Genomic DNA, 21,129 nt, shown 5'->3' with positions numbered 1-21,129 from the left:
TCACAAACTCTGTAAGCTCAGTCAGGATTTTTATGTGCTTTGGTCTCAAACTTTTGTCAAACGGAAGTAAGCAGCCCATTGCACAATGGTCCTTGAAGCAGGTTGGTCCTGCAGAGGCATGACTCACCAGACCCATCTCTTTTCAGTTCTCTTCTCACATCCCCTCCCTTTCCCCTGAGTTTTCTGATTCTCTTTCCCTCTCTTTAAAAGTTAGAATCTGAGATACTTCTGTGCAGAGAAGTAGGAAGGGAAAAGAAAAAGGGTCATACACAGGGAGCATAAGTTCAAGGGGATAACCACACAGGGGTCTTGAAATACATCAATTATTGCCCAAAGGTTTTCTCGAGAAGAATTTCAAGCTCAATTAGCACATAGTGCCCATTAAGTAAGGTCAATGCCATGGGTTTTTTCTTTGGGTCAAGTGGATCCATGGGGCTGACTCTGGATTTGTGTGGGGCCTGTTCACAGTCCCCTGGATGGTTGCTGCTAGGGCTCTTGGGGAGGGAAGAGGCTATCGAGTGTAACTGTCCATATTCTAGAGCTAAGATTCCATGACATTCCCTAAGCATGAGTGAGGGATGACAGCTGCACCAATATCCGTGAGCAGGAAAAGAATAAGCCTCCCAAGTACCAGGTGCAAAAAGGAGGCTATGAAAAAATCTCCCAGGAAGACAAGGCAGAGAGGGGCTGCAATCTACCTTAGTGGAAGAAATGCCTACACAAAGGAAATAATGGAACCACCACAGTAGGTTGTTGGAGTTTCCTGTCATCTGTTTCACTACTCTTCCAGTCTTGAAGTCACAGATCATAAAATGGTGGCCAATATTCCTTCCTTCATCTTAGAGATCTGTGGGTGAATATTTTCTGGTATTCCTACCTTTAATTTTCAAAAGCACCTTCAGAAATCTCAAAACATACCTTCTTTTCTTCTGAGCAAGGTTAAGTTCCATAAACTTATACTTCTGATACTGCTCATCCAATTTCTTGAGTACAATATCTACAGACTCATTCCCAGGTTGTTTCATAAAAGCATCTACATCTTCCTTTAATGAAGGGGAGAAAAAGTCATGGATTATAAACTTCAAATATTATACTAACAAAGTGTCATAACAAGGGAGAATAGGGTAGACAAGCTACTATTCTATAGCCAGGACAATAAAATCCTACTCACTTGGATTAACTTAGGGATAAGGGGAAGTTCTTTTAAAATCAGTGGTCAGAGAGATATGATTCAAACTCAGTGCATATTTCCCTCAATTTAGTGATACTCATCTTGATAACTGGGTAGAGGACCACCTCCAATTGAACATGTTAATTAATGGGGATAATTTTATTATACTGCAATCAAGAACATTTGGTATCAGACATTTAAATTCTTTTAATGGAAAACATGAAGCAAGCCTAAAGTTTAAAACATTTTAGCCCTAAGTTGAATAAAACAGAGACTGCTGTTTGGCATTTTTATCAATTACTTAGTTGATATGAAGGCAGAGATGGTCCTTAGGATGCTTACCAGATTTACGGATGCCATCAAGCTAGAAGGAAGGGCTAGCACACAGGATAGCTGAGTTCGGAACCCAAAAGACCCTAACCAGTTAATAACGGGAAGTGTATAAAACCTACCACTTGGGAAGGCTACACAGGCAAGTGAAGTTTTATAAAAAGCCTTCTAGTTGAGAAGCTAAGTGTATAAAGCCTTTCCCTTGGGAAGGTTTCGCAGCCAGGTAAAGTGTATAAAAAGTCTTCCACTTGGGAAGGTAATGAAGGCAAATAAATATATAAAGCCTTGCACTTGGAAAGGTTTCATAAATTGAATTTGGGGCAGACAGAGCTGGATGGTCCTTTCCTAAGGGGGAACAAAAGAAGGCCTGGGCTTTTAGTGGCATTCCTTTAGAATCAATAGCTTGATTAGCAGCCAAGAAAGCTAACATTAAATGCAGGTCCCTTTGAGAGGAGGTGTATCAAGGCCATGGGGAGCGATAGTAGCTTTGTCTTTCATCCCAGTCACATCCCATCCACATTCTTGTGTTCAGTTCTGGGCATCCCATTTTAAGGACATTAAAATGATGAGCATCTAAGGCCCCGAGAGCATGCCATGAGTGACTCTCTGCTGCTGCTGCTACGACTTACTAGGCAGTAAGGTGATACAACACCTACAGGTGTTTGGAGCCTGGAGTTAAGAAGACCCGAGTTCAAATCCAGCCTCAGACACTTTCTGGTGGTGTCACCCACATCTGCCTCAATTTCCTCCTCTACAAAATGGGAATAATAATAGCACCTACCTCAAAGGATTGCAGTGAGGATCAAATGAGATATTTGTAAAGCTCTCTGCAAACCTTAAAGCACTCAAGACATCCTATTCTTATTCTTATTGCTATGTGTGTGACACTTCCTGTCTTTGGGCCCCACACATAAGAGGAGGAGGCTGGACCAGCTCATCTCCAAATCCCTGCCACATGTCCTTTTAAGGCTGGTGGACAGAATGGCTACCACTACCTCAAAATAACTCAACTGGCCAGCATAGTGTCCTCCTTTGGAGATTCCCATCAGCCTGGTTTCCAAGGCCTTGTTTCCTTTGGGTGGTTTTGCCAGTAAGTAATTACAGAGGGAAGTTAGACTTGTCCTGCCCTCAGAGTGACCAATCAAAGCTTCAATGAGGCCTACTTAGCTTTCAGAGAAGAAAAAATTTAGGAAATAGTAGGTTCCTCACTCAGTGGAATTCTTGAAATAAAAGCAGGATGACCATTTGTTAAATTTATTACTAGGAGCATTCACGTTCCTCTCTATAGTAAGGGTTAGACTAAGCAGCCTCTAAGTACCCTCCTGCTGATTCTGTGTGAAAGGATTCTTGTCAGGTCAACCCCAGGAAATGAAATGAAGCTTTACAACTCTGGCTTCAGATTGCCCTCTATTTATTCAGACTAATATGGAAAAAAATAAAAGGTTAGCATCCCTGCCTTTTCAATTCTCAGACTTCAGTAATGAATACAGAAAATAACAAAATGAATTTAAAATTATTCATGGCCTCTTATACCCTATTTCGAAAAACATTTCCAAAAAGGATCCATGACTACATAAGTCTAAAATCTTAGGCAATCTGTTTCCAATGTACTAGTGAGTTCTATTCCAAAAGCATTTTATCCTATAATAATACAAAGGAAGCATTTGTACATTTGTAGTAACAAAATAAGAAGCAACAGAAGTGTTGCCAAACAAGTAATCAGACTGAATAAGAAAGCGTTTCTGTTGAGAATGCTGGCACTTCAGAAATAGTTCATTAGAATCTGATGAGGAAGCAGAGGTAGCGAAATGCCCATTTTAAAAGGGAATCCAGAGGGCTATTTTTCAAGGCTGATAGCTTGAGTTCCTTCTTGAGCTATCAAGCTATTAAACGCTAGCTCTGAGTTCTCTGCATGGTAAATCGCACTTCCAAACTTGGGGCTTGTAAAGTTGAGCTATAAGAGTATCATTAGCACTATTCAAGCTCATCAGCCAGGATTATGGCTTTTATGGTTAACAAATAGAAAAAACCCAGAAGTAGAGTGGGCCCTGAGAAGGCATGGTGGGAATGGCCAGGAGAGGCAAAAAGAGGGGAACTGATTTCCCCCAAGTTCATGGACAAGAATTTCAAAAGAGAAAAAGTCCTCCCCAACGATCTCTACCAAGTCCAGTGGCCCTTTCCAGACTCTCATCTTCTCTTTAACCAGCTGACACAGCAGACCATACCCTTCCAGTAAACTGGCTCTTCCCAGAGTCTACATTCTTTCAGGCCTCTTTCCATCCCTCAAAACTCTAAAAGTTCTCCCTTTGGTCCTCTTCTGCCTCAACTACATAAATGATTACCCAAATCTACATTTCATAGCCCTGATTTCCCTCCAGAGTTCCAGTCCCCCATTTCCATCTGCCGACAGGACATTTCTACTCTGAAGTTTTTTGGTCACACCTCAACACCAATACATCAGAAATGAATTTCATTAATAGAAACTCCAGACTTCTCCATCTGCAAAAGCCTTCACGGTATCTCTTGTATCTATTCTAGCCTCTCCATTTCCCCACACTCTATTTAGATGACTCTAAATAGATTAAGCAAGTGTTCAACAGCATAAGAACGGATTTCGTAATTACTTTACAGCACATGCTCCACTACAGACCTCCCCTGAGTGCCCCATCAAGCTGAGTTCTTCTGGAAGGCCAGAGACTGCCCCACAGGCTAAGTCTCCGAGTGGAGTTAAGCACTGGCTAGGAGATTTTAGGTCTCAGGAGAACCAAAAGCACTTTAGCTCCTCAGTAGTAGAAATAGTATTTGCATGCAAATAGGTGCTTGGGGCCAAACACTTTCCAGGAAATCTACGGAAAAAATATGTAAATTTTAACTGGGCCCCTTCCCAACCAGCCACTCGAATTCAAAACCAAAGTAGCATCAGTATATCCAACTCTCAATTACCTCTGATTAAGGAATAAATGGGTAATAGACACACCTGAAATCAACTAATCAAAAGACAAATTTCACACTTCTCAAAAAAGTCACTCACTCATTCACTGGTGATTTGCATTTGTAGCGATGATTCAAAAGGGCTCTAAGCTTGGAGTCAGGAAGACTGGGGCTCAAATTCAGATACTTTCTTAGCTTCAAGCTAGGGCAAGGGGACACCTCGTTGCCTCAATTGCCTCACCTATAAAATGAATCAGCTGGCCTCTAAGGTCCCTTCCAGTTCTAAATCTAGGATCCTATGATCTATAAGCTACATAATCAGCTCTCCCATCACGTGTAGCTTAGAGAGCTAAGGGTTTTCAGAAAGGCAGCCTAATGGTTAAGGAGGGCAGGAGACTGAATGTCAGAAGTGGACAGCATCCCCTCCACCTGCCCAGGAGAGGTAATTTCTGATAAGTAGTATTGTGTCCTCCTCAGTCAATGGCTCAGACCCTTCTGTGTATCTATGTAATGTGGTAAAACCTAGAGAGCCTTTTCACAAAACAGTGGGTTGAAATGCAAAAATTAAAATAGATAGGATCACAAAGGAAACCAACTGTATTTGTAATCGTTCTCAAAAATCATTCACAGACCTGAGGCTAATAACCTTCTTGATTACACTAATAATCACTTAGATTCTTTGATCATGGTGAGCTCAGAGGGGCTGGAAGCCATCATCACTAGTAATATATTAAGACAGGGAAGAAGACCATTAAGCCTATACAAAGATCTTCCAATAATTTTTGGTTCAACCGTAACAGGAAAGCAATTTGGAACCATACCTAAAAAGCCACTGAACTGTGACCCAGCAACACTACAGCTAGGTAGGCAGCCCAAAGAGGTCAAAGACAGAGGAAAAGGACCCAAATATATTTGCACAAAGATATTTAAAACACCTTTTGTAGCAAAAGACTGGAAACAAATTGGGCACCTATCAATTGAGGAATAGCCGAATAAAATGTGATGGAAAAATGCAATCGAATACATTCATAAGAACTCCTGATAAAGTAGGGAAGATGTGTGTGCCCTGATGCAGAATGAAATGAACAGAACTAGGAGGCCAATTTATATGACAACCACAACAATGAAAAGAACAAAGTCTGAAAGGCTTCTCATCCCCACAACATGGAGAATACTGCGCATCCCCAGATATGAACACTAGACCTTTTCTAATATCATTGGTTAATTTTACAGATTCTTTTTTCCTTTCCCCCTTTTTTGAAAAATTAATTATTGAGAAGAAAGGTTCTCTCCAAGGGGGAAGGAGGTGGGAGATGCAGGGGATATAAAACAAGAGCTTTCCAAAAAAAAAAATGGTTTTTTTTCCTCCAAATGATAAGACTGTGATCAACAGAGTGACCAGGCTCAAGACTGGTGCTAGAATGCGTGCTGCTCACATCTTGGAAGAGTGCAAAAGAAACATTTTCAGATGCAGCCAATGCACAGATTCTAAGGAAGCTGGAGATGAGGGAGGGTGGATTTAGTGGGGAGTAATAGAGAGTCCCTCAAAAGAGAAAACATTAAAAACTGCACAGTTTAAGAGGGTACAGAGATAGGACAATATTGTCATTTCTATGTTCCATTTGCTATACTTTTAAAAACCAAACCTGTATTAACAGATGATCAGTTTCAGGCACAATCCTTGTTATTCTCCTTTTGTAAACTCTTTTTGCCAGGTATGACTATTTTTTGCATACTGTTTATCCTTGTTAATGATTAATAATATGATTTATAATAAAAAAGAAACAGTGAGTCCTAATTTTCCAACTTTTCTTAACTGCACCTTTGCACCAGCCAAGCTGCCTTGTGCCAGGTTGGCTCCAATCTTCCTTCAGTCATCTGAGGTTAGTCCTCTTTTCCTGACTCTTCCCCAAGCTGTCAACATACCGGAAATTACCTTCATTTTCTGATTCGTCAATAAGCATTTACTCACCACGTACCAAGACAACATGCAGTGGTGAAACTTGGTGTTGGAGTCCAAGCTCTAGCATTTACTAATTGTGTGGTTGCAGGTAAATCATTTCATCTCTATAGGCTACCAATCAACCAATAAGCATTTATTAAGCACTTACTATATTCCAGGCACTGTGCTAGATGCTAGACATAAAAATACAAAAGTGAGACAGGCCTTGCCCTCAAAGGCCTCACATTCTGGGGAGAAGAAAATACATACAAAACATATACAGGTTAAATTGGGGCAGAAGAGTCCTGGCATTTGGAGAAATCTGGAAAGGCTTCATGCATAAAGCGGGACTTGAGCTCAGTTTTGAAGGAAAGAAAGGACTCTCAGGGGGCAGAGAGGAGAAAGGAGTGCATTGTAGGCAAGGGGAACCACCAGTACAAAGGCATTCAGGTGAGAAATGGACCTTCTTGGTGAGGAACAAGGTCATGTGGCCAGCCTGAAGAGCAGAGGGCAGAAAATCACATGCAACAAGGTGGGAAAGGGAGGCTGAGAGTAAACCTAGCCTGAGCCTAAGAGAAAGAGGAACTCATCAGATTGCACTGACCGGAAAGAGTGACATGATCACATCTTAACTTTAGGAAATGAACTTCAGTACCTGTGATTGTGGAAGATGGATTGGAGCAATGAGAAAGTTGGGGAGTGTGGTCAGAGATCAGTAAACTACTGCAACAGATTAGGTGGAAGGAGATGAGAGTATAGATTAGGGGATGTTGGCTGGGGGAGTTCAGAGAAAGGAAGAGATCTGAGAAAAGTGGGGGTACAAGGGCCAAAATGGGCACATATGTGGTTTGGGAAGAGGGTGGAGTCCAGCATAATACAGACATCAAAAAAAATGGGGGCCCTCAACAGAAAGAAGGAAGTTCAGAAAAGGTTTTGGGAAAAAGATAATGAGTTCTACTTTGGACATTCTGAATCTGAAATACCTATAGGACCTTCAGTTTGAAATCATTACAAGACAGTTGGAAATGTGTGCCCCTAGCTCAGGAGATAGCCTAAGGCTCCATCTGAATAGAGATGCGAATTAAACCCCTGGAAGCTGATGAAGTCACCAAATTTTCTCATTCATAAAATGAGGAAATTGCAATAGATGATAGATCCCTAAAAGGGAAAATTTCAGGAAATGTGAAGCCATGGAAAGAAACCAGTTTTTTGTTTTGATTACATTAAGTTTCTTTTATACATCTGAGGATAGTTGAGGAACAGAAAAAAAAATCTAACTTGGTGCTTACCATGTTTGGAAATTCTGGAAAAAGTACGTGTGTGTGTGTGTGTGTGTGTGTGTGTGTGTGTGTGTGTGTGTGTGTATGTGTGTGTGTGTACGTACTCGGGTGGCAATGTTTAAGTTAAAAAAAAAAAAGATCGGCCCAGCCCTTTTTATTTTTTGAGGGCCTTTTACGATTTCTAGACAAATACATTAATAGGCACGCTGGGACATAGAAGAGACTAGTGAAGTAATAAAATGCTTAAGGATCTGACACAGGTACAAACAAAGCACTGGGCATGAGATGGAGGTGGGACACAATAAAGGAATGAGTAAGCTTAGATGAAGAAACAAACAGTAACCTGGAGACGAGAATTTTGAAGAAGGGGGACTGTGATGATTAGGAAGGTCAAGGCCAAGGCCTTCAAGTCCAAGTGGAGACAAAAGCAGGAATAAACCATGTATGAACTGTAGATTACTGGACAGGAAAAAATAATGTTTAGGAGAGTAAGGAAGGAGGTTAGAAATGCAGCCAACTCACTGAAAAGGAGTGTCTTGGTAGTCAAACAGCTCTTAAAATAGTAATAGTCCCAGCTCATACTTGAATAGCATCAGTTAACTATAACCTGAGGGGACAAAGAGAAATCACAGTGGGAGCAGAACCCAGTGTTCTGGGCAGTCATCTCAGGAATCACACCTTGGGGGGAACGGTGGCAGAGGAAGAGGACTTGAAATATCTTCAGCAGTATCCTTCCCATTCATTTTCATAGACAAAACCCTAAGCCTTCCTGCTTCCATTAGAAGAGGGATGACAGCTTTCACAATCAGAGTCAGGACTTTGTTTTATGTGACAGATAATCCTCATATACTAACTGGATAGGCTTATTGGTGTGGACCCTGGCTTAGTCTAGTATTAGTAATGATGCCTTTTTTTCCTTCTGAACTGCCCGGAGCCCATGTGGAAATGATCAATCTAAATGATTTTTGGTCTAATACACAAGGGTCTTAAGCTAATTCGAAAACAAAACCAACACCACTTTCCTCCCCAGTATTTTGATCACTGTAAGTCAATATCATTGGTTTCCTTTGCAACCCCATATATTTTATTTTATGCATTTCAAACTTTACGAGGGGGGAGGGGGAGGCAATAGGCTTCAACAGACCCTGCCAAACCCTGCTCTAGGCCAAAACATGCTGCTCATAAAATTCCTTTTTAGACTGATCTGCAATCAACCAAAGAAATTGTGCGTGGTGGGGGCGTGGCTTCAGGATTCTCCTTCGTAGATTGAATTAGAAGGATAAACTGCAGGCCAATTTCTATTCGGGAAAGAAGTTGGGGGGGTGGGAGGGATGGCTGGTCCAGGCCTAAGCCTAAAGGATCAGAAGGAGGGGGAGGGGAGAGAAGGCAGAGAGGGGGAGAAGGGCAGAGAAAAACCAGCTGCAAGCGGGGCAGATGAGAGGGATGGGGGGAGGGGGGCGTTTAATAAATGTTTACTAAATTGAGGAGGATGGGGAAAGGGAAGAGGGGGAGGGGGAAGAGGGGGAATAAGGAAACGGAAGGAGGCCTACTCCCTCCCCTCCCCCACCTTGCCCAGCAGCGCCCCCAGACCTGGTTCGCGCCCTGCCCGCCCACGGCGGACTAGCTGCCCGCGGTCCCCCTTACCACGAACACAGCCTCGGGGATACCCAGGTGCGTGCGGCGCCCGCTGCCCTCTGCTGAACCTCCGGAACTCGCGAGCTCCTTCGTGGCCGCCATCTTGGAAGGAAATGGACGAGCCCCGCTTCCTTCCGGCGCTAGCGGAAGTTCGCTGCTATTTCCGGGAGACCCGCGCGATCTGCTCCAATCACAGGCGGCCCTCAGATCACACATCAATGATGGAGGCGGCTCCCATTGGGCCGGCTCTTAGAGTCTGGTCTTTGATTGGCCGCTTGGCAGTCACGTGGAGGGGGAGGAGGCAGGACACAGCGGGGAGGCCTGAAAGTGAAAGGAACGAAAAGACAAAAGCCTCCTGTGACGTAGCAGGTCCTGGGGTCGCGAGTTCCGGCCTAATTCGGATCCTCTGAATCCTCGAAATGGCCCGGGACTAAAACCTGGAAGCATCTTCCAAATGCTTCCTAGGCATTCCCAGATCCCCAATATGGCCCCGCGGGAAAATCCCGAACTGTCGCCCAGTGGGTGCAGATCTGCTCATCCCTCTGTATTCCAACGAACTCGGGACTATTCCCAAGCCCCTCCCCCGTCGCAGAATGCTTCGGGGCGGAGGAAGAAAAAGGCCCATAGGGCCTTTTCTTACGTGGTTGGTGGACATCCTCCTCCGCCATCCCTGGCCTTGGGGTCTCCAGCTGGGATCCGTGGACCCATAACAGACTCCTCAGTTCCCCATGACATACAGTCTGCTAAGCCTCCTCTTGGACAAACAGTCCCTGTCATGGCCCACTCTTACTCATTTGGGGGCACATCCACATTCGAACAGAAGGGATGCCAATGCAGTGGCTTTAAAGTTTCCTGGAATAAACGAATTGAATAATAATTTTTGAGTAGCATCAAATAATTCATTGCTCACAGATTTCTGCTTGCCAAGTATTTTTCACACATGTCAACTGAACCCCACAATCCCGTGAGGGGTTGAGTGGGTTACAAATATCATTATTCACAATTTGACAGATGAAGAAACTGAGGCTAAGGGGGAGGGGGGGGCTAAGAGGTTTGTCTTGGGTAAAACAGTTGAATTCAACATTCAGTAAGCATTACCGAAGCCCCATCGAGTTAGCAAAATGGCACCACTGATAGAGCACTGGACCTGAAGTCAGGGAAACCTGAGTTCAAATCCTGCCTCAGACACTGACTAGTTGTGTGATCCTGGGAAAGTCACTTAACACTGCCTCAGTTTCCTCATCTGTAAAAAAAAGCAGGAGAAGGAAATGGCAAACCACTCCGGTATCTCTGCCAAGAGAACACCAAATGGGATCACAGAGAGAGGGATATGACTGAACAACAATTCAATAACTGTGTATCAGGCACTGGACTTACAAAGGTAAAAATGAAATTCCTACCTCAAGGAGCTTTAATAGGGGGAGGGGAGGACAACAGGAACACAAATAAATAATTGGGAGTGAGCATTTGAGTTGAACTTGGAAAGATGCTAGTGATACCTTGAGGTAGAGGAAAGAAGGAAAGCCTATACAAAGGCCAAGGTGACTGGTGGGGTGGAGGTCACCTGGGAGGCCAGTCTGCCTGGATCAGTATGAGGAGTGTGACAATTTCTCATAAAAGTGAAGATAGGTTGAGCCCATACTTTAGTAGGTCTTAAAACTGCAAGGTAAGCATCTGTATAACGTTTTAGAAAAAGTATGGTGCCAGTGAAGGACTGATCAAATACTTGGCCTCATTCCATTTTAGTTTTACAAGTAAGTGGTTAGAAATTGCAAATTCACATAACAATAAAAATGATTTTTAAACGCTTAAATTTGGACATGTACTTCTGGATGTTGGCATTTCATTCCTGGCCAAAAATGAACATACTTACAAGTAACTTTGGTGAGAAAAGTGTCAAAACACTTAAAAGTGGACAAAAGACACAATAATGCCAGTGTCTTCTCTGCCAAATTATAGGGTGTGAATAATGAAAAACTGGGGATACAGTTACAGGCTTAACGCTCATCTGTTAATCAAACGGAAATATTTTCATTTTGTTGTTCCCTAGCAGTCCAAAAGCAAGTTTTAAAAATGAGACAATCTGCACACAAAGTTGTTTAATGCAGTTAAGCTTTTTATTATCTAAGTAGCCCATATTATAATTAGCCATTTTAATTAATATTAAATTTCATCCAACTTTCTAAGCCATTTTATTTATATGTAAAACTGGCTAGATAGTGGTATTGACATTTAGTAAACTCTTATTTAAAGTTGCTGTCCAGTGTAAAATGTGTGTGAATTCCTTAATAGACTATTTTTATAACTGTTACATTACAAAGATGTATTTCAAAGATTATATTTACAGACTTAATTTTTTAAAAATAAGTTTTTACTTTAATGTGGCATGCAAAATATTTTAAGGCTGGATGGCATGGAAACCCAAATTTCCCCATTTGAAGCTCATTCATGCTGTATTTTAAAAACTACCCAACTGTCCAAATCAGCCAAACCTACTGCAACAAATAAACAGGGGGAAATCTCTAACAAAGGCCCTGGCCCCAAGTCCAGAATTGAATATATATGGCATAATAAAATTGTAGAACAAAAGAATCCGGATCACCTTGAGGGTTTGCTGTAAAGGAATGTCCTAAGAAAACAGGTTCTGCAGGTCCTTAAATGTTGGAAAGGAACTCTTCATGACCATGTTTCTACTTCAGGAAGTTGTGGTCAATCAGTGTACATGGAGAAACCTGGGAGCAGTGGAAAGCAGATGCAATATTCTATTTTCCCTCTCTGGCTGGCCCACTTGCCAATGATAATGGCCATTTTCCTTTTCTCCTATTCCCCTTGCTTGTCCCCCTTCCTCCCTCCCCCTCCAGCTTGAAGACTATTTTAACCTAAAAGCTTTTACTTGCTATTGAAAGGTTTTTCAAGTTAAAAAACTGAATTTCACATAATAAGAGTCTCAAAAGCACCAGTATTCAAAATTAGTCACTTTTTATTATACTGGAAGATAGTGCCCTGGTTCTAAATCTATGCTATTCAAATGGCGATTGTTCAGTCTCCTCTTCTTTCTGCCAGTGGTGAGCTGTTAGCACATCTCCTGCCCTTGGAGCTCTACATGAAATGGCTCTGTGAGAAAGGGAGAGGAGAACAGATAAAGATGGGGAGAGAGATGGAGAATGAGGGGGGCGGGGACAGAGGGAGGGAGAGAGAAGGAGAGAAGAGGAAGAAGGAGAGGGAGCAACAGCAGGAGATGAAGGAGGAGAAGGAAAGAGCCAGGAGGGGAAAGAAACAGATACAAAAAGTCAATCATTTTGAGTCATTTCTTCTGATTCAAAGTTAACCAATCATTACCATTTTTTTTTCATAAACTCCAAATATCTGCTGTTTGTCAGCTCCTCAGGTCTCAACAGCCTTTAACACCAGAGGAGATAAAAAAGATCAGGTAGAAGATGTATGTAGACTGAAAAGACCTGGGTTCCTGGCTGGGCTCAGTTACTTACAATGACAATGTGACCTTAAATAAGACAAGGCCATTTCCCCTCTTGGGACCTTAATTTCCTCATCTGTAAAACAAGAAGTCTGACTAGATGATCTCAAAAGAGCCCTTCCAGTTCCAAATCTATGAATATGATTCTTTACATCACTATGGACATCACACTTGAGTAAATTGTGCTGATAATTGTTACTGAGCAAAAAAGAAAACAGCTTAACCCAGACAATTGAGTGCATGTAGTACTGGGCGCAGCATCGGGAAGATCTAAGATCAAATTCTGTGTCAGATAATTACTAGCTGTGTGACCCGGGGCAAGTGATTTAACCTCCCTCATTAGTTTTCTTATCTGTAAAATGGGAAGAGAGGGAGGGGATAAGTATTTACTTTACCTCATTGGATCCTCACAACCTGAGAGGTAGGGACTTTCCCCAAAGCTAGGCATGTCTCTGCTGAGGGAACCTTAAATAGTTCACTTTGGGAGGACTTCTCATAGAAAGAATGAAATGGAAAGAAAGTGCAAAAACCAATGAAAAGGTCCAGGTAGGTGCAGGAAAGAGGAAAAACAAAGGAAAGGGAGCAGATCACTTTCAATTAGAGATGACTAGTATTGAACCCTTTCTTTCACCACTGTCTTCTTTACAAATGGGGGAATAAGAGAGAGGAACAATTAAAGAGGAGATGATGGAAAGAAATAAAGAATTAATAATCATAACTAAACATGAATAGGATGAGTTCTCCCATAGGATGGAGGAGGGTAGCAGAGGGGATTAGAAAGCAGAATGTGTTGTTTACAAGAAACACACTTGAAACAAAAAGATTCACACAGAATTAAAATGAGGGGCTGGAGCAGAATTTATTATACCTCAGGCAAATTTTAAAAATGGAGGAGCAGCAATCATGATCTTAGACAAAGCAACAGGAAAAATAGACATGGTTAAACAAGCTAAGCAGGGAAACTACATTATGCTTAAAGGCACCATAGATATTAAAATACATCAATACCTAATATATATATATATATATATATATATATATATATATATATATATATATATATATATATATATATATATATATATATATATATATATATATATGTACCAAATGGTATAGCATCAAAATACTTAAAGGGAAAATTAATCAAATTACAGGAAGAAATAGATAGCAAGTAGATCATTGGAAACTTCAATATACCCCTTTCAGACCAAAAAAAACCCAACCACGAGATCTTTTTTAAAAAAAACAATAAATAGAAAGAAGTCAAGGAACTGAATACTTAGATATGATAAACTTCTGGTGACTGCTAAATGGGAACATAAAGAAACGTACATATTTCTCCACTATGTATGACACCTATATAAAAACCAGCTGTATCTATGGCATAAAAATCTCTTAAGAATGCAGACAAACAGAAATAATAGACATCTTTTACTGACCACAGTGCAATAAAAACTATAATCAGTCAAGGGCATTTGAAAGACAAAATGGAGACTAATAATTTAATCCTAAAGAACTGGTAGATCAAAGAACAAATCACTGAAACAATACATAACAATCAAAGAAAATGACAACAATTAGACAATATAACCAACCTTTTGTGAGGGAGACAAAGTAACCCTAAGGGGAAAATTTATATCACTAACACTGATTCTGATCAAAGAGAGAAAGAACAGATGAGTGAATTGGGCACACAACTTAAAAAACTAGGGATAGAAACAGGGACTGAACCTATAGTTTTGTTTTTTGTTTTTTTTAACATGGGTAATCTCAAGATGAGGAAACTCCCTCTGCCAATGCAGAAAGGCATCTTCTCATCTTAGTGCCTAGAGCACTGAAAGGTCAAGTCAGTTGAGTAGAATACATAAAATAAATTATTAAAAACTATTTTGCTCAATTACATGCCAATAAAATTGATAACAAGTGAAACAGATGAATATTTACAAAAATATAAACCATCTAGACTGGATGAACAAAAATAGTGAATTTAAATAACTCAATCCCAGAAAAGAAAACCTAAGCAAACTGAAATGGGAAAAATGAATTTACAAACAAATTCTATAAAGCATTCCATGAAATATTGATTCTAATATTAGTCATCTGTTTGCCAAAGTAGGAAAAATGGCATCCTTCTAAACTCTTTCTATGATATATATATGGTCCTCATATCTAACCCAGTCGGGAAAGAAACCTATAGACCATTATCTCCAATGAGTAGCAATATAAAAATATGGAATAAAATATTAGCAAAGAGGCTACAACATATTAAAAAGATTATACGTTATAACCACATTGTATTTATACCAAAAATGTAGGATTGCTTCAATATTAGGAAAACTATAACCAGATCATATTGATAATAAAAACAATACAAATCATGATGCTATTAATAGAAGCTTTTGACAAAATACAATAACCTTTTATCTGAAGAAAAAACATAAATGGATTGCTAAGTCAATTGACAGTTTAAATGCTATGCCAAACAAATTATCAAAGGGAGACTTTATAAAACTCTGGAAAATAAGAAGATTCCTCTGGAAATCAAAATATCTGGAATATTAAGGAAAATAATGGAGCAAAAGGTAAAAATGAGGAGGGAATGGCATTTCCAGACTTTCAACTATATTATGAATCAGCAGTAATCAAAGACTAGATAGACAAGTGAAAATCAGATAAGCCTGGAAAGAAATTACTTCAGAAAGAACTCCCTGTCAGCTAAGAGCTACTGGGAAAACTGCAAAGCAGGCTGACTGAAATGAGCCTTAGACCAACCTTAGAGGAAATACCATATTCACTTTGAGTATGTAACCTGAACACTCAAGGATGTTGTCGCAATGAAAATGAAGAGAAGCAGACCATATGCCTTCTACAACCATTGACAAGACATAGATTGGGATGCCAAAAAAGGAGAAAGGCAATACAAAAGAATAAAGATAATTTTGATTTATGAGATTGAAAAACTTCTAAACAAACAAAATGAATGCATCTAGGATAGGGAGAGAAGGAGCCAAAGGAGAAAAAGTTTATATCAAATTTGTCAGATAAGGGTTTGCTATCCAAGATAATAGACAACTAACACACACACACACATATGAGTACAAGTTATGTGTATTATATGTATGTATATAGGTTGTTCAGTCATTTTTCAGGCATGTTTGACTCTGTGACCCCATTCAGGCTTTTCTTGGCATATGTATCTACATACACATATATACATATATAATATATACACACACGAGTATATGTTATGTGTATTATATATGTGTGTGTGTTGTTCCAAATCACTAAAAAGAAGAACAATGTAAATACCAACCACTCAAAGGTTTTCCCTCACAGCCAGCAAAATGACTGATATGCCAAAAGATGGCAACAGTTCAAGTGGGAGGGGTGGTGGAAATACAGGTACACTCACATATTGTTGGTGGAGATGTGAAGTGGTACCACCATTTTGGAAAGCAATTTGGAATTGTGCAAATAAAATGGCAAAAATGCCCGTACCCTTTGACCCAGAGATTCAATTACAAGGCATCCACCAAGGAGGCCACTGAAAAAAAAAAGTTCTTATATACACCCACAAAGTTAGAGCAGCACTTTTTGTGATAACAATGAATTGAAAACAAAGCAGATGCCCATTGACTGGGGAATGGTTCACTACACTGTGGTCCATGAATGTAATGGAATACAACTGTGCTGTAAGAAATGACGTATGTGATGCATACAGAGAAGCATGGAAAGATCTATACGAACTGAGGCAGAGGGAAGTCAGCAGAACCAAGAAAACAAGCTACACAATGACTGCAACAATGTCAATGGAAAGAAAAATCCACAGAACAATCAAAAGTGAATGCTGGCAAATTACAAAGAATAGGCTCATTCCCAAAGATGCCCCCTCTACTCCTTTACAGAACATCACACTGTTGTCAGATTTTTTCATTGTATTATAAATTACCCTTTGCTGATTCAATTACCTTCATCCTCTTTTTTTTCCTTTTAAAACATTCTGTTGGATGGCTCTCTGGGAGGGGGAAAGCACCATATTATTTGCAATAGTTTAATGATTTGATATCGTTCTAGAAATGCTAGCTCTAGCAATAAGACAAGAGAAAGAAATTGAGGATAAGCATAGGCAAAGAGGAAACAAATTTTGCAGATGATATGATTTCAAAAACCCTAAAGCATTAACTAAAAAATTAATTGAAACAATAATTTCAGTAAAAGTAACAAGATATGAAGTAAAGCCACAAAAATCATCAACCTTTCTGTATATTACCAAGAGAGCCCAGCGGGAAGAGCTAGAAAAATAAAATTCCACTCAGAATACCTCTACGTTGTATAAAATATATGGGAGTCACTTTTCTAACACATACGAAAGAATTATATTAATACAACTACAAAACATTCTTTTCAGAAATAAATACAAATAACTAGAAAGTATTAATTAATCAGAGTTGGGCCATGCTAACATAATAAAGTGATAACACTACCTAAATTGCTTTACAGATTCAGCGGCATGCTAATTCAACTACCAAAGGGCTATTTAACAGAATAAGGAAAAATAATTTAAAGTTTCATCTAGAAAAACAAAAGGCAAGAGAAATCATGAAAAAAAAAAGTGAGTATGGGACAAAATGTTCTGTGAAGTCAGCCAAAAGTTGGGAGGCAGGTCATCTCTGATGGAAGGATGCTTCATAGTGGAGGGGAGGGGGCAATGGAGGTTTTGGTTGCTGCTGCTGCTGTTGTGTTTTTTTTTTAATCTGATCAACTGGTTTGATTTTTTTTAAGTATATAATCAGTTCAACATAATGGGTACAAAGTTGAACTGCTTGTCTGTGTTGCCCTCTAGACTTCTTCTTTATTTCTGTTCATTCTCTTCTCTGCATTTCGTTAAGGCCCTTTCCTTTGTTCTTCAATATCATTAGCCCTCCCATCCCCCCTCAATGTCCCCCTCCCCTAGTCCCAAATCTGAAGACTCAAGCAAACAAATTCCCCAACTGGCCATGTCACAAAATGCACATCTCACTCTGCCCAAGTCCAACATGCTTCACCCTGGTTCCTCTGGAGATGGGCTTGGTCATGCTTTGATCAGAATTGGTTTTCTTTATGATGTCATTGTCTTTGGATCCGTGGTTCTTGGGATTCTGCTCACTTTATTCTGGTTCAATTCACACATCTTCCAAGGTTTTTCGGAATCCATCTCTTTCTTCATTTCTTATCGCCCAGGAATATCCATTAATTCAGAAACATAAAAGGTATTTGATAAGTATTTTTTTATTATTTAGACATTCGAGGTCACAGAGAGCCAAGAATCAGCCAGCAAGGTAATTATGATAAACAATCATCAGTCCTGGAGAAAAGAGCCTTTAGCTGGAGGACTATGAGTCCTCGTCATTCCCCATCATTCATGGCTGCCCTATCTATTGGTTTTTAAATTGTTTTTCTTTATTACAAGGGAAATCTCAATGTGGTTAGGGAAAAAGAGAATGGTACAGCTCAATATCTATGTCAACAAGGAAAAATAGACAGGATGAGGACTGCCAGGAGGATGATGGATGTTTACCACCATTGCAAGAAGCATAGGAGGGAATGACCAACGAGTGAAGGTGAGGGCCAACTTAGGCTCAGGCAGCAAAATGACAAGATTCCCTAAATAAATTTATTTCATGCCATAACAACCAAAGAATTACTTGACAGAGGCGTCAAACATGCAGCCCCAATGAAATCAGATTAAATTGTAACTGGGAAATATTTCACAAAGAAAATAAAAATACAATAAAATCTAGGGAACATCACATTTTGAAACCAGGAATCCTTATGGATGGATTAGTGGCCCCTGTTTCTATTTGAGTTTGGCAACCAAGTAATAACAAAATACATCTGGAGGGACAAAACACGTCAAGAATGTCAAATGGAATAATGCAAAAAAAAAATGGGAAGGGAATTTAGCAGAACTAGATCCTAAACTACAAGTGATAAGAAAGAGATATTGAATGGTAGAACAGATTAGGTGCAGAACATAAAATAAACCCAAAACCCTGGTTCCTTTGGGGGAGGGGAAGAAGGGGAGAGGGGAGGAGAGGCCTCACTACCTGACAACATTTGCTATCTCTAGAGCCATATGAAAACATGTTCCAACTCACTAATAATGAGACAAATGCAAAGCCTACATCATAGCAATCAGATTAGCAAAGATGATGAAAATGAGAAAATGATAAATGTTGGAGGGACTGTGGGAAACAGGCATGTTGATGAACTGCTGGTGGAGCTATGAACTGGTCCAGCCATTTTAGAAGGTAATTTGTAACTCTGATCCCCAAATTATTAAACTGTGAATGCTCTTTGACTTAGTGATACCACTTCCAGGTTTATACTCCAAGGAAACTTTTTTGAAAAGGATCCATTTCTATCAAAAAATATTTATGGCAGCTCTTTCTGTTGTGGTGATGAACTGGAAATTGAGGGGATGGCCATCAATTAAGGAATGGCTGGACAAGTTGTGGTACATGACTGTGATGGAATACTACTGCATTAAAAGACATAATGAAAGGGATGGTTTCAGAAAAGCTTGGGAAGATGTGTGTGAATTGATGCAAAAGAAAGTGGGCAGAACCAGTAGAACAATTGATACAATAACAATCATATGGTAGAGGTAATCAATCTTGAAAGACTTAGGGACTCTGATTAACATAAGGAGACTGACCACAATTCCAGACCGATGCAAAGGTAAATGATCAGAAGCAAAACAGTAACTTCTAGAATACTGACAACACTGTCAGGATTTTTAAGGACTTAGGAAGTGACTTGGCATGACTCCGGAGGACTAATGATGAAATATGTTGCCCATCTTCTCCCAAAGAGGTGAAGAGTGCAGAGAGCAGACAGGGACAGTCATTTTGGGATGTGGCCAAGGTGAAGATTTGTATTGCCTGACTATGTTTATATGATACAATATTCTGCCCTTCTTTCCATTGCACTGGGAAGGGGGAGGTGGGAGGGAGGAAAAGAAATGCCCACCTGAAACCCCCCGATATGATGACAGCAGGTCAGCTCTACACAATGGCTGACTGGAATTGAAGGATTAATGAAGCCAACTAATGAAGAGAGCAGAATGGGATGTGAGAGCAACCCAAAAGCATACAAAAGGTGTTGACCCCTCACCATGGATACTGAGATATCCAGTGAAGAAACAAGAGGAGGCCAACTCAAAGTGAAACTCCTTACCTCCCAAACTTGGCTCATACACCCCCCCCTCCATCCTCCAACATACCTGGGGCCCAGGAATGGGGGCAAAAGGATTGGTGGTTCTTAAGCCTGCTTGTGCATAAATCAAGGGCTGGGGGGCCACGAAGGGGACTGCTCCCAGTGGAGTCTGTACCTGTGAGTTGGAAAGGACAAAAAGGAAACATGAAATAGCAGTGGGGGAAAGGTGCATTGAACAGTCCTCCCAAAAAAATATACAGCGTTGAGAAAAACAACAGTATGTCTCCTACAAACCACATGACGTATACCAAACTGGTAGACATGTGATACAAGCCAAATAGCCCATCTTCTAAATTTAAAGAGGAACAATGAAAAAGAAGACATCACCAGCTGGTAAAACACATTGTTTAGAAGGTCAATTTATGTAGAAAAAGAATCTAGATGAGATACACCAATAACCCAAGCCCCACCTAATTGCCACTTCTGGCTTTTGGGCAAGACCCCTAAATTTGAATCCTGGTTCCCACAGAAGCTACAGGCATCTTTGAATCTCAAATTTTCCCAACAGTCAAGTCAGGAGAATAATGCTTGAATCATCATCTCTAGGACAGAGACAGTTCCACTAAAGCAGCTAGGTGGCATGGTAGATGGCATACAGGGCCTGTAATTAGCAAGACATGTTCAAATTTGGCCCCAGACACTTGCGAGCTGCATAATCCAGGACAAGTCACTTTGCCACTATCTGCCTCACGCTACCTATCTGTAAAATAAGGATGAAAACAACACCTCCATCCCAGGGTCATTTGTGAGGATCAAATGAGATGATAATTGTAAAGTACTTTGCAAACCTTCAAATGCTAGATAAAAAACTGGTCATCATTAGTACTGTTTTTGTATCCTCAATGGGTGGCACACAACACATCACACAATGAGCTTGCTAAACACTGGTTAAATTGAACTCCAACCTCCCAGGGCTGTTGAGGCAAGTACTTCTTTAGCTACGAAGCATCAGGTAGAGAAATTGGAGGAAGCAGTAGTTTCCCTGCTCTCCCAGGTATCCAGACTAACTTCTGGGTTGCTATCTTGAATTCCTCCCTCTTGGCCCCTCTAACCAAGCAATCACTTGGTCCCCCCAACACAGTTCAGAGGGCAAGATCTCAAAAAG

General features: G+C 40.4%; 1 protein-coding gene across 5 annotated transcripts in view; it reads right to left on the bottom strand.

Moving 5' to 3' along the window:
- The window catches only part of VBP1 (VHL binding protein 1), a 67,432-nt gene that overhangs the window by 8,858 nt on the left and 37,445 nt on the right, over nucleotides 1–21,129 (bottom strand). Inside the window, exons 18-19 of one of the 5 annotated variants that reach the window (XM_072627030.1) lie at nucleotides 20,032–20,139; nucleotides 919–1,043 (exon numbers count right to left, since the gene is read on the bottom strand). In XM_072627030.1, the coding sequence (XP_072483131.1) occupies nucleotides 919–1,043; nucleotides 20,032–20,139 (233 nt within the window). Of the gene's footprint in view, nucleotides 1–918; nucleotides 1,044–9,298; nucleotides 9,459–12,251; nucleotides 12,404–16,782; nucleotides 17,976–20,031; nucleotides 20,140–21,129 lie in introns of those variants that run through there. The other 4 variants (XM_072627028.1, XM_072627029.1, XM_072627026.1 and 1 more) reach the window with 4 other exon arrangements.

This window comes from Notamacropus eugenii, chromosome X, assembly GCF_028372415.1.
Source record: "Notamacropus eugenii isolate mMacEug1 chromosome X, mMacEug1.pri_v2, whole genome shotgun sequence".
Taxonomy (NCBI): domain Eukaryota; kingdom Metazoa; phylum Chordata; class Mammalia; order Diprotodontia; family Macropodidae; genus Notamacropus; species Notamacropus eugenii.
The sequence above is the reverse complement of the archived record's forward strand: the minus strand, read 5'-3'. Positions and strand labels throughout refer to the sequence as shown.